Genomic DNA, 12208 nt, shown 5'->3' on the forward strand with positions numbered 1-12208 from the left:
CTTGGCACAAATATTGCAGAGGTAGCCACAGGGACAAAAGCAGAGATGGGGGAAGTGCAGGGAAGAGGATGGTGGGGGCTGGAGGGAGAATAAAGACCAGCAAATAGTACAACTTGGCTATAATATAGGACTCATAGAAGCAAAGAGTAGGAGATGCTGAGTGTAACATTTCCAACTAAAATGCACTCCCTAGCAATATCTATTGAAAAACACAACGGCAATACTCTTGACATTCAAAACCTCTGGAGCTGGGGCTCTCAGATTTGTGGGCAAAGCATCAAAGAACTGACTTGAGCTTTGAAATAAAAGAAGAAAATATTTTGCGAGACTGACAGGCCCTTGTTATTCTATATCCATTTAGGTTACGAGCTTCCTGAACTTGCAGCTCTCATCATGAATTATGGCAATTGTAGGATGGAACAGAAGGAGCAACATTTCTAAGTCACCTAAGAAGAAGGCTGAGGAAGAACAAAGCCAAACCTGGCATTGCCAAAGTAAGCAGAAGCCATTATTTCATTCATTCATTCAATCGATCAATCAATCAATCAGTCTTTACTCAACTCCTGTCATGTGCCAGATCCTATTGAGTATTCTGGCGATACAGCAGTGAACCACATAGAAAAGATCTTGCCCTTATGGAACTTATGTTCTAGTTGCAAAGATAAACAATAAATGAATAAACCAAAAGACTGAATAATATAACTTCAGATACCAAGCCTCAAGGAGACAATCAAGCGAGGTAACAGGAGATAGGATGACGATGCTATCCCACACAGGTGGTCAGGAAAGGCCTTCCTCAAGAAGTGATGATTGAGCAGCAGCCAAGATTAGATTCTTCAAGATTCTCTTGAAGACTATAATTCGACTCCCACTATTTTAGCTCTCTTTGCCTAAGAAAAGTTGCATGCGAACTAACACAACCTTCGCTTTACATTGACTCATTTCTATTTACCACTGGCTCCAGAGCTAATAGATGTTCTAGACAAACACATTGACACAGAGTAGTCTGTACTAGTTTCTTAGTTCCCAAAGCATATATTTAAAAAAAATCCTCCCAATATTTTTGGAGATGATAGCAAATTTTTTTAAATGATAATAACTAGAATCCCATGGATGTATAAGCAAGACCATAAGTACACCTTTCAAATTTTCACTTTTCTTTAAGAACAGCTTTTTCTGGGGCCGATCACGTGGCCAAGTGGTTAAGTTCGCATGCTTCACTTCAGCAGCCCAGGGTTTCACTAGTCCGGATCCTGGGAGCGGACATGGCACCGCTCATCAGGCCATGCTGAGGCGGCATCCCACATAGCACAATCAGAGGCACTCACAACTAGAATATACAACTATGTACTGGAGGCCTTTGGGGAGAAGAAGAAGAAGAGAAGAAAAAAGATTGGCAACAGATGTTAGCTCAGGTGTCAATCTTTAAAATAAATAAATAAAATAAAATTTTTAAAAAGATTTTAAAAAAGCAATTTTTCCTTCTGTATTTTCTCCTTAAAGTATACTAAGTGTGAAAAACAAAAACGTTCTTGCACGTTTAGATGTGTACAATTCAGGTATTATTATCTCGAATTATTAAATTCCATTCAATTTTGGATAACTTGCTAATATACAAAACATCAGGGCCCAGAAAGAACCAAAATCCTCTTCTTTTGTCACACACAAGATTTAGATATTTAATCTGAAGCAAAACACTTAATCAATTCAGCTTTCCTTCACATTCACATGTTGAAATATTGATTAAATTATTAAATATAAAAATACATTACTGTCAAGTCAGTTTTCCAGCATCTATACAAAATAGGTAATAAGAAAGATGACCTCTTTTCCATTAACTATAAAATCAGTCTTACAACATGACTCCAAACATTGGAGCTTGACGACACACACCAGCTCTGCTTTCCTCATAATCCTGTGTGTGCAGTGTGCTTCGTAGAACTCAAGCATGGAACCCAGCATCGAGCCTTCAAACCTGCATGTGATATGCAACAACTACTGTGTCAACAAACTTTGGCTTTCGCCTACAATCACCGAATCCTTTACTTTAATTTCAGTATGGCATCTAAAGTTCTATTCTAAACCCTTGGGAAAAAATATTTCAAGTCCCTGATCATAGTTGGATCTTCAGAGAGGACGGTGTTCTTGTCTGTTCTTCTAATTGTCCTAATGTCCAAGATGCAGCCACAGCAAAACTAGCATGTGCTTCTAGGTAGAAGCCTAGAAAATAGAAAGGCTCAAACATTAGTTCAGCAATATATTTTCTGTTTTGTGGAATATTCAGTGGAGGTTGCTGCTGAGACCAGCTAGGCAGCCAGCTGAAGGGGCGGACGGAATTAATAGACAGAACACAGTCTATATAATAGACACCACACACTCTATATTATTTAATGGGACAGGGGACCATCAGCCTTAGAGTTGCCTCTGTCTTTAAAAGAACAAGCAGTCCGAAGGGAAAGCAGATATACGAGCAATTAAATATGATAAAATGTAATTGTTTTCAAATGTATGTATAAAGTGCCACAGGGCCACACATAAAAAAACATTAATTTTTCCAATAGGATCATAACTTTTTTCTTCTCATTAACAACAGAGTCAGACATAGAAATAAACACTACTTCAAAGCTTTTTACTAGAAAGTTTATTGCATTAATCTATAAACTCATTTGGTGATATAAATGACAATGTTGTAGGCTTATACTGATGAAAGTTTATCATCTTTGGAAAACAGATATTTTAACACTGAAAGCATTTTTTCTTTGCTACAATCAAGAAAATCCTAATGTATTTTGATTTTTTCCTTTTAAAAATATATATTGTGATTTGCATATCAAAATGAAGCCTGAACTAAATACTGAGTAAGCAGGCCCAGCGTTAGGACACCAATAGTAAGAGGACCTTCAAAGGATGGTTTGCCGCACATCTTTAGTTACAAAACAAGCACCCATCCATGCCACACAATTCACGCTTGCATATCTATGTACACTTCCATGACATAAAGCCTTCAAGACCAAAATATCTCTGAAAGGTTTAGTTTGAATAATAAAGATGTTATCCAGAGATAGAAAATTTGTTATTTAAAAAAACATAACCTTAAAACTTAGCTTGTTATGATTTCATCTTCAGTGGTAAGTGGACTCCTAATATCGACATGAATTCTAAATGATATTGTGACACGCTTGTGCAACTTTCGCAATATTTACGGTTTACAAATCCCCAATAATTGACAACTACCACAGTGGCTCTTTGGAGGCAAGGTGACCACATTTTCATAAAGTTCTCTGCATTTCTCACAATAGAGCTGTTGTGCTAATGGACTTCGTTGGGACAGGTTATAACTGTCCTATTACAAAATTCTATGTTGGCTTTCCTGAAATTGGTGAATATAATTTTCCATAGAGATAATGCTAAACATATCAAACTCTCTGTTAACATTACTATTATAGCATGGGAGAGAATTTACATCAAGCATTGTAAATAATTACGAAATATTCCTTAGCACATAATTAACTACAAATAACATATTCCCCATATTAAAGCAAGCATATCATTTGGGCCAGTTTTGATGTATTTATATACAAATACAAACAGTTTATAAATTTTCTGATACATCAACCTCTAGGAAAAGAATAATAGTTTGGCTAACATTCCTACATGAATGGCTCTTGCTAGGTGTCACCAAGCTCACTCACTGCTTTAACTACTATAGGATATAGGGAAGAAATTATTTTTAGGGTCTCATATTAATATCAATTCAAAGGTCATAAGAACAGATTCACTATGTATGGAGAATGACATCACTATCCAATTAAATTTGATAAATCTGGAAAAGTCCTAAAAGGTGGTAATTTCAGGGGGAAAATTTTGTCAGGTCCTTTTATCTTTTCTTTAATTCTCATTCCAATGAAAGTATTTCTCTCTTTACCCAAATCTATATCAAAGTTTTGATTTCTCAATTATCCAAATATTACATGTAGTTTTATAATATCCAAAGTGCTATGTGTGTTCTGACATTTGAAAAGTCCTGAGTGAACACTGACAAGCAAGAATCAGGTCAGGTACAAATGTTTCAAGACAGCAGCTCTTGTGAGCAATTGATTTGTCAGAAAACGCACAGGAAGGGATGGCAGTGCCCTCTAGAGGCCACATTTGCCACCCAGGTTTTCCACTTAAGTTGCTGTTACCTTTGTACATGAAACTTTCATTTTTTTTAAAAAAGTGGAACGAAGGAAAAACAGAAGTGTTTTGTTTTTTGTTAACGTATCTCCAGGGAGTAATGGGGAAATTCAAACTCACCATGGAGCTCTGAAGAGATGATCCTTAAAAAAGTAGAGGAAAAATGTCTTACTTTTTTCTTACCAAAAAGGACTCTGTGGCTATTGACCCACAAGTGTCTCTATTGGATGCCTAGCCCCTAGAGTTAAGGGCCAGCCAGTGGTTAATTTTGGGGATAAATCAGTAGTTCTTGATGTGCGTTCCAGGAAATTCCATATCTCCTTGAATTAACTTTGGGGTTCCCTAAAAAGAAATAGCCATCAAAGGAGTGAATGCTCCAAGTGTGTTTGCTCTATCATCCACCTGACCAAACCATCATCACAGGTGCAGGTGTGTGACATGAAATCACTGGATATCCAAGTCAATAACTGGCAGAGATAATGCCTCACGTATACTACTAGCAGAACAGGTGCACGATACATATTTGTTCATTGACTCACTGAGACAGGACAACACATAAGGTTTCATGTCTTTCAAAGATCGACGCCCACCGTTTTCTGTCATGACGTTGCTTCCTCATTCAGCCTTTCAGTCCTTCAGCTTGCTCAGGTAGGTCAAAGAGAGACTGGCTCTCTTGTGTCATATTGGCATTCTCTTGAGACAGCTACCTTAGAGTGAAAAATGTTATTGTGTGATAAGTATGCACAGGATGAGCATCCATTCTGGTTTGCCCGGAACAGTACAAATTTAAGCCTATTGTAGGATAATTGTTAATAATGCTCTCATTTACTCTCAAAAATGTCCCAGTTTGGATGATCAATTATATGACCACCCTAATGAAAGTCTTTAGTAAGATCTGTCTGTGGTACTCGTTCAATAACAATGGCTCCCTGCTTCCCCTCCCCCGGTTTAATGGAGACTCAGAACCCACAGATCAAAAGGAACTCCATTTTGGAATATTAAAAAGCTTCTCTATTTCAGTTATAAGCCATTCACCTATGGTTACTGTACTATTTTAGTAATGACCAATTTTAATAGATTGGATTTATATATTTTCATCTCCTCCCTCAGAAAGAGCAATGCATTTTTATCAAGCTAAAAGATAAATGGCAATAATATAAGAAACAGTGAACATATAATATAATTTTTTCATTAACAATCCAAACACTACAAAACATAGAATATACAACTTAAAAATGGAAATACAAATTAATGAAAAAATGGGGTACATGTCATATTAGCAATGCAAAAGACCAGCTTAAGCATAGTTTCTCTAAATCAACAATTAATAAAAGGAAAGTGCCCCTTTCACAAATATGCACAAAAATATTTCAGTCACTTCTAGGGAAAAATTAATCAAAACTATCTGCTAATTCTATATTACAGCATGTATTGCTAATGGTTTACAAAACTTAAGTGTCTTCTTACACTTAAAATTTACAACTTTTTCCAATCATTATGCACTCATTCAATCCAGTCTGTCAAAAATAAAATTATTTCATTTCTATATTTATGAAATAATTATTGATATGTTATGGATCTCAAGTGGTAAATGTCTATGATGGGGACAGTGATCAGAATAGTGTCATGGATCTAAAGCGGGTCAAGGGTCAAACAGAGAGAAGAATCACCTCTGCCCGGCACACTGTATATTGATTCCTGAAATAATTCTAGTATTTCTAAAATAATTCTAATTGTACATTTCTTCATCCTAAAAAAAGTCTAGAGTCTTCATATTTAAATTTGCTATCCACTTCTAGAGTTCATTGAAAGTCTATCCAGGTATACCACTTGACAGAATCTTTCCTCCTGGGTTCATATTAGCCCTACAATTCTGAGTCCAACTGAAAAAAAAAAACAATAAGGACTCCATAATATGCCCTTTTGCTTCTACATGTTTAGTGATTTACACTAAATTTTATGGGAAACTGCACAATCCTAGGTACAGCTCTATAATGCCAATGAGAAAGAAATATTTAAATTTTAATTTTTCAAGCAATAACATCAATGTCCACTGCAACCCATATCTTTGAAGGAGTTCTGCAAGTTCATGCTTTTAGCCAAGATTTTACAGTAAGTCATGCTTCATGGGTGCAGTTCTAAAACTAACACGAACGGGAAATCACATTGATATCTCCTTCTGAGCCACCTGTACAAAAAGGACCTACGGTCAGTCAGCCTCAGCTTTGAGCCTTCTGCTTCACGTCCGACAATTGCCTACCATGGAGATTAACATTCACATAAGGTGGCAAACTTGAGGATGGAGAAGAACCGAACTGCAGTCCTGGAAAGGGTTCCAGCAGCCACCGAGTGGTCCTTTGGTGTCATTCACTGCTGCTGCCGCTGCTGCTGCTGCCACCATCCTCTCGCTTCGGGGAGGATGAACTGTCTCGGACTGGCAGCAGGTCATAATGGCAAGGGATGTGACTGTTCTTTGGGAGGTCGTATGGATCCTGGGTGAGATGCCCATTATTGCTGAACATTCCTTGGACAACACTCACTGTAGGTTCTGTGACAACCAGGGACACATTAATTTATCAGCAAGAGAAAATCTTGTAAAAAATAGCACATGGCATTTCTTGCAAATATCAAACACATAAGAGGAGCTTTATTTAAAATGTAAGGAAATATTATTTTTAAAAACAAATGATCCTTTTATAAGCACGTATAGGTGGCTACTCTAGAGGTAGGTAGACCCACTGACATACACAAATGGTGTTCAGAACAAAAAGATGACTGTATGGTGGGGATGATGACGTCGAGGGAATATACAGAAACCCTGAATATGAATCAATGTCTGAAAAACACCTTAGAGATAATCTAGTCCAAACCCCTTACTCTACAGGTGAGAAGCCTGAGGACCTTATAGGTTAACTCCATTCATGGAAATATGTAAGTAATTCACAGCTTTAGGACTCAGAACTCTGGCTCTCAGTTGAGTTTCCATCTGACAGTGGGGGCTCATGCCACAATTCAAAAGGGAATCGTTACCGACTTTTCAAAAATAAATTTAGTTCACTATACCTTCCACTTAAAAAAGCTGTCTTCATTCTTTAAAAATAGTTGTATATCTTTTCAGTGACAAGTCTATGATATAAAATGAATTACTAGTTACTACAGTTAAATTAACCACTTCATTTACAAGTAGTAGAGAAGTTTTTAAAGTTTAAATCATAAATACTGAGAGAGAGAGAGAAAGAAAAATTAAAATATATAGCCAATGATAGCTCTGGTATGTTTTAACTTTTTCCAAATGGTATTTATAAGGGGTAATCAAAATAACTCTAATTTTAATTGAATTCCTATTAAGTGTATCAGATTCACACCTGAGAATATTACTGATATATTAGGCAAATTTAAAAGTAAAATGTTTCAATTCTGCTAAAAGCATCATATTAGTAAAATGAATGCAACCAGGAAATGGGAACATCTGCGTAATGCACTTGAACCATTTGTTTTGGTTAATTCAACATATTAGCTAATATGATACATATGCTAATCCACAAGCATGCTAAAATATTCACTATGGTTACAAAACAAAAGATGGATGACCAGGTGGGAGATAAGGAAAACTTACTTTAAACTTTTTAAATGGCCTTTTCCCTGAAAAATTCATTTGACACCAACTAACATGATCACTGTAAACACAGGTTGCATTAAAATACGGGCCTTTATTTTCAATAAGGGTTATTTGAACTGAAATTATTATATTCTCAAAGATTTTAAAATTGTTTAAAAAACATTCCTATACACTAGGTCCTTCCTTTGGTTAGGAGAACTTACCAACTTCATAGACATTCTTGTTAGCTGAAGTTGAGTTATTGATCTCCGCATATGGGGAATCTCTCCGTGCTGGTGACTTCATCTCCACATAACCACACTCTGAGTTTTTGGGAATAAGTACAGGTGGGTCTTTAATAGTGGCATATGGGTTTTCAGAACTGCTTAGGGAGCAGCTACTTGAATTATATTCAGAATTCTTTCCTAGGTCTGTGAGGAGAGATAGGGGAAAAAAGCAAATGCTATTTCATGGGCAATATCTTTTATTTTTTCTGCAATAATTTACTTGAGCAGATTACTTCTTTCTCTTCATAGCTAGTTTTCTATAATTATATACACTAAGAATAATGCCATACATTTTCAACTTATTTCGGAGAGAATTTGCTATAAAATTACCCATCTATAAAGTAATTTTAGCTCCTCTCTAAGGTGAGTACCAATATAAACATCATGGATTTGATTTCATTTTGATAATCACACTCAAATAAAATTAATTCCACTCTATTTTACTAATAGTTTCTGAATTCTCAAAAGCTTTGATCAAGAAACCAGCTGTTGGGCTGGCCCTGTGGTGTAGTCGTTAACTTCACATGGTCTGCTTCCGCGGCCCGGGGTTGGCAGGTTCAGATCCCAGGTGTGGACCTATGGACCGCTCATCAAGCCATGCACAGTGTACATACAAAACAGAGGAAGATTGGCACAGATGTTAGCTTAGGGCAAATCTCCCTCAACAACAACAAGAAGAAACCAGCTGTTGCTGGCCCCAGGAGCACAAGAAGGTTCTATTATTATGGTGAAGAAGGCATTTGTGCTGTGGGGATTTCTTGTGAAACCTGGATACTGGGCATGTGATATTATTTCTCAAATTCCTCCTGAGGAGCAGGCCACAATGAGCATGTAACCATGCTGACTCGTCTCACTTTCCTGGCTATTTCCTTTTTTACATTTCTCTCTCCCCATAAGCCATGTTTCTTTCAAAGGAAATATGAATGCTTCCCCAGCAAACTGAAACCTTTGTTCTCCAAGACCTATGCTCTAGCAAGATCCACCTATGGCCACTGTCTTGATGTCAGTCAAACACGTTTGTATATTTGTTGGAGTAATTTACCACACTAGCAATTCCCCATTTTCTCTACAGTGCCACTCTTGCTCATTTAACAAATTATTTCCATCTCCGACATAACAAATTTTGTTAAAAAACAGCGATTCTGATAAAGGTATTTCTTCCTCAAATTTACACCATACCTTTCAAGGATTTTCCCATGTAACTTCTGTCAAGTCCAAAAGCACCTGTGACAAATGCAGAAAAAAATACCCAGTAAGAACTAAAAGGAAGACAAAGCCCACTCAACGCGCCAAGGTCACGAAGGAAGACTTTTTGGGCAGGAAAAGGCCGAGGTTGCTGCTTTGCAAACCTTTACACCAGATCACTCATACCAGATGTCCCCAGCGCTTAGAATTAAAGATACCTACGTATCATTCTGACCCTTCTTCTGATCATTTACAGTGACTTTGGGAAAGGATGGTCAACACGGGACAGAAACTGAGGCACAGATCAATGAGGACATTTGATTCCAGGTTGCTCAGCAGAAAGGGCACAGTCAGGATCAGAAGTGAGACAAAGGACTTAGATTTCATCATTTATCAGCCACATGACTTTGGGCAAGATATTCAACTCTCTGAGTGTCAATTTTCTTATTCTTAAAAAGAGGAAAACAAAACCTGCCTTCCAAGCCTTACAGGGATGTTGTGATCAAGTGAAATAGAGCCTATGAAAAGGCTTTGTAAACTCTGAAGCACCATATAAATGAATGGTGTTTCAGTTACTGTGACACTTAACGTGTCATAGTACCCTCAGCTTCAGTCTATCTGTAAACATTCCAAGGCCTTTTCAATTATCTTTTAAAGGGATGTTATGGACTTAGGCTAAAAACAAAGAGTAATGACTTGTGATGACCATTCAAATAAATATCAAAATGGTATGGAAATGACTCCCCTGCCACTGTGAATGCATTTCTTAGAGTGATGTTGAACTCAAGTTCTGATGGCAATGTCCCATGGGGACACACTTTTGTGGAGAAAGTGGGAGGATCTCCTGAAGAGAGACAGTGTGTCTAATACTAATCGTCGTGGGACAGGAAATGGGAATGTTTTCCTCTCTCAGGCACACTCTCTGGGGTCTGGGTGGTGAAGTCCAGCCATGCTCCCATCTGGTGGGAAAGGCACCACAGAGTTATGCGGGGAGGCAGGATCAGGATGTGTAGTAAAGAATTAACCCTACCAAAGAGAGGACTGGCCTTCATCCTTGGTTCTTGGGAGGTGAGCTCCAAGTCCTTGGAATGTCCTATGCCTGATAGGAGTGTTTTTGTTTACCTGGGGGCCTAGAGCTACACTGGATAGTCTAGCAAAGTGATTTATGGGAGGGAGTTTGGGCCACTTGGTATCAGCTGGACCTCCAGATGGGCTGGAGTCTAAAGGTCAGCCACATGGGCAGTCAACCATGTCGACGTGACTAAGTCCTCATAAAAACTCTAGATGCCCAGGCTGAGGTGAGCTTCCCTGGTTGGCAATACTCTACGTGTATTGCCACACATTGTTGCCAGGAAAAGTTAGCACCTTCCATGATTCCACCTGGAAAGGACAACTGGAAGTTTCATGTTTTGAAAATTCCTGAACTCTTCCCTGTGTCCCCTGTGTCTCTTGCCTTGGCTGATTTCAATCTGTACCCTTTTGCTGTGATAAACTATAACCATGAGTATAACAGCTTTCAGTGAGCTCTGTGAGTCATTCTAGCAAATTATTGATCCTGAGGGTGGTCTTGGGGACCCTCAAACTTACAGTTGGTGTCAGAACAGAGGGTGGTCTTGGGGATTCCTGGACTTGGTAAAGGGACCCCATGAAGATGGGCAGGACTTGTGGCCTCTGAGAGTGTCCTATCAAGGAACTCTATCTATGTTACTCTTTGCCAAATTCTCTCAGCCATCTCCAAACTGTAGCAAAGTCTTGTTAAATGTCCATTTGTCTTATCTGTGCAATGGCCTACCCTTCCTCAAGGGGTTAAAGAGGGGAGCAGCATGGGATGGAAAGTAAATTAGGGAACAAGAGTTGAGGCTGTGAGACCTGCCACCCCTGCCAGATCCTATCTTCACTGCCTTGGAAGATCGGGGTGCAGTTTTAACAAGGGAGTAGGTGGGTTTCCTCATAAACTCCCATATGCTCCAATCCCTGGACAGGTGCTTTCAAATGCTTGGTTTAATCTAATTCATACAATGAGCCAGAACATGATATTTATCCCTATTTTACAGATGAACAAATTAGTCTTGAGAGGGTGATTGGCTCAGTGTCATGTAACAGAACCAGGAATTGATCTCAGGGCTTTTGTGTCAAAGAGAGGACTCTCTCAGACAACATCATAACTTTTCCATCATTTAAAACACTTGCACATTTCATCATCCATAAGTGCCTTACTCTGTTCTTTCTAAGGGAAGACACTTTCCTTGCAAACACTTTAAAAGGACATTAAATTCAGAATTACTCTTGGAATGGAACAAACCAAGGAGATTCAGAATTTCCAATGAAGATTCTGTTACCAACAATCAGTCCCTTGGGTCTAATTGAGACAGGAAGCAGAGAAGTTTATATCTGACCACTGCACTAACTCTGTGCTCTGGAGTCAGGACAAATTACAGTAGATGAAGGGGGAATGGGAGAACCTTTCCCTCACTGGTACCAGGTGGTAGTTTACTAAATATCACTTCATGTACTGCTTTGAGATAAATTATTAATGTAATGTAGATTTTAAAAACCCTCCTTAACGTTAAATGATTTCACCAATAAGCATATTGTAAATCTGCTATATAAATAATTTTACAGTGTTTAGAAATACACATCTTATTGATAATGTTGGTGTAGAATGCAGACAAAAGTTAAGAATTTTACTCATTTTCCTACTTAAACATTTGCATTTCTATAGTCAGAGAGGATCCAGGAGCCCCCAGGGACTGGTTCCTATATCTGGCTCAGGTGATGTAACATATATGGTGTTCATAGAAGGATCAAAGGACCTGCAGTCAGAAAACCAGTTTTGAGACTGAGCTTTACCCCCTTCGTTCTATGAAATCTTGGACAAGAGAGTTAACCTCTGTGAGCTTCCCAGATTATTCCTCTATAAATCAAGATTCGTGGAAGGGCCCACCCAGTAGGGATGCCAGCT

The 12208-nt window shown here is 38.2% G+C and overlaps 1 protein-coding gene across 9 annotated transcripts in view; it reads right to left on the reverse strand.

Moving 5' to 3' along the window:
- Positions 1–2624: 2624 nt before the first annotated feature.
- Positions 2625–12208, reverse strand: part of MEGF10 (multiple EGF like domains 10) — a 164000-nt gene continuing 154416 nt past the window's right edge. For all 9 annotated transcript variants that reach the window (XM_008529881.2, XM_070569352.1, XM_070569351.1 and 6 more), the window contains 3 exons: positions 9241–9285; positions 7999–8205; positions 2625–6724 (listed from right to left, as the gene is read on the reverse strand). In XM_008529881.2, coding sequence (XP_008528103.1) covers positions 6540–6724; positions 7999–8205; positions 9241–9285 — 437 coding nt within the window. In that variant the 3' untranslated portion in view covers positions 2625–6539. The remainder of the gene's footprint in view (positions 6725–7998; positions 8206–9240; positions 9286–12208) is intronic.

The sequence above is a fragment of the Equus przewalskii genome, chromosome 13 (genome assembly GCF_037783145.1).
Source record: "Equus przewalskii isolate Varuska chromosome 13, EquPr2, whole genome shotgun sequence".
NCBI classification, from domain to species: domain Eukaryota; kingdom Metazoa; phylum Chordata; class Mammalia; order Perissodactyla; family Equidae; genus Equus; species Equus przewalskii.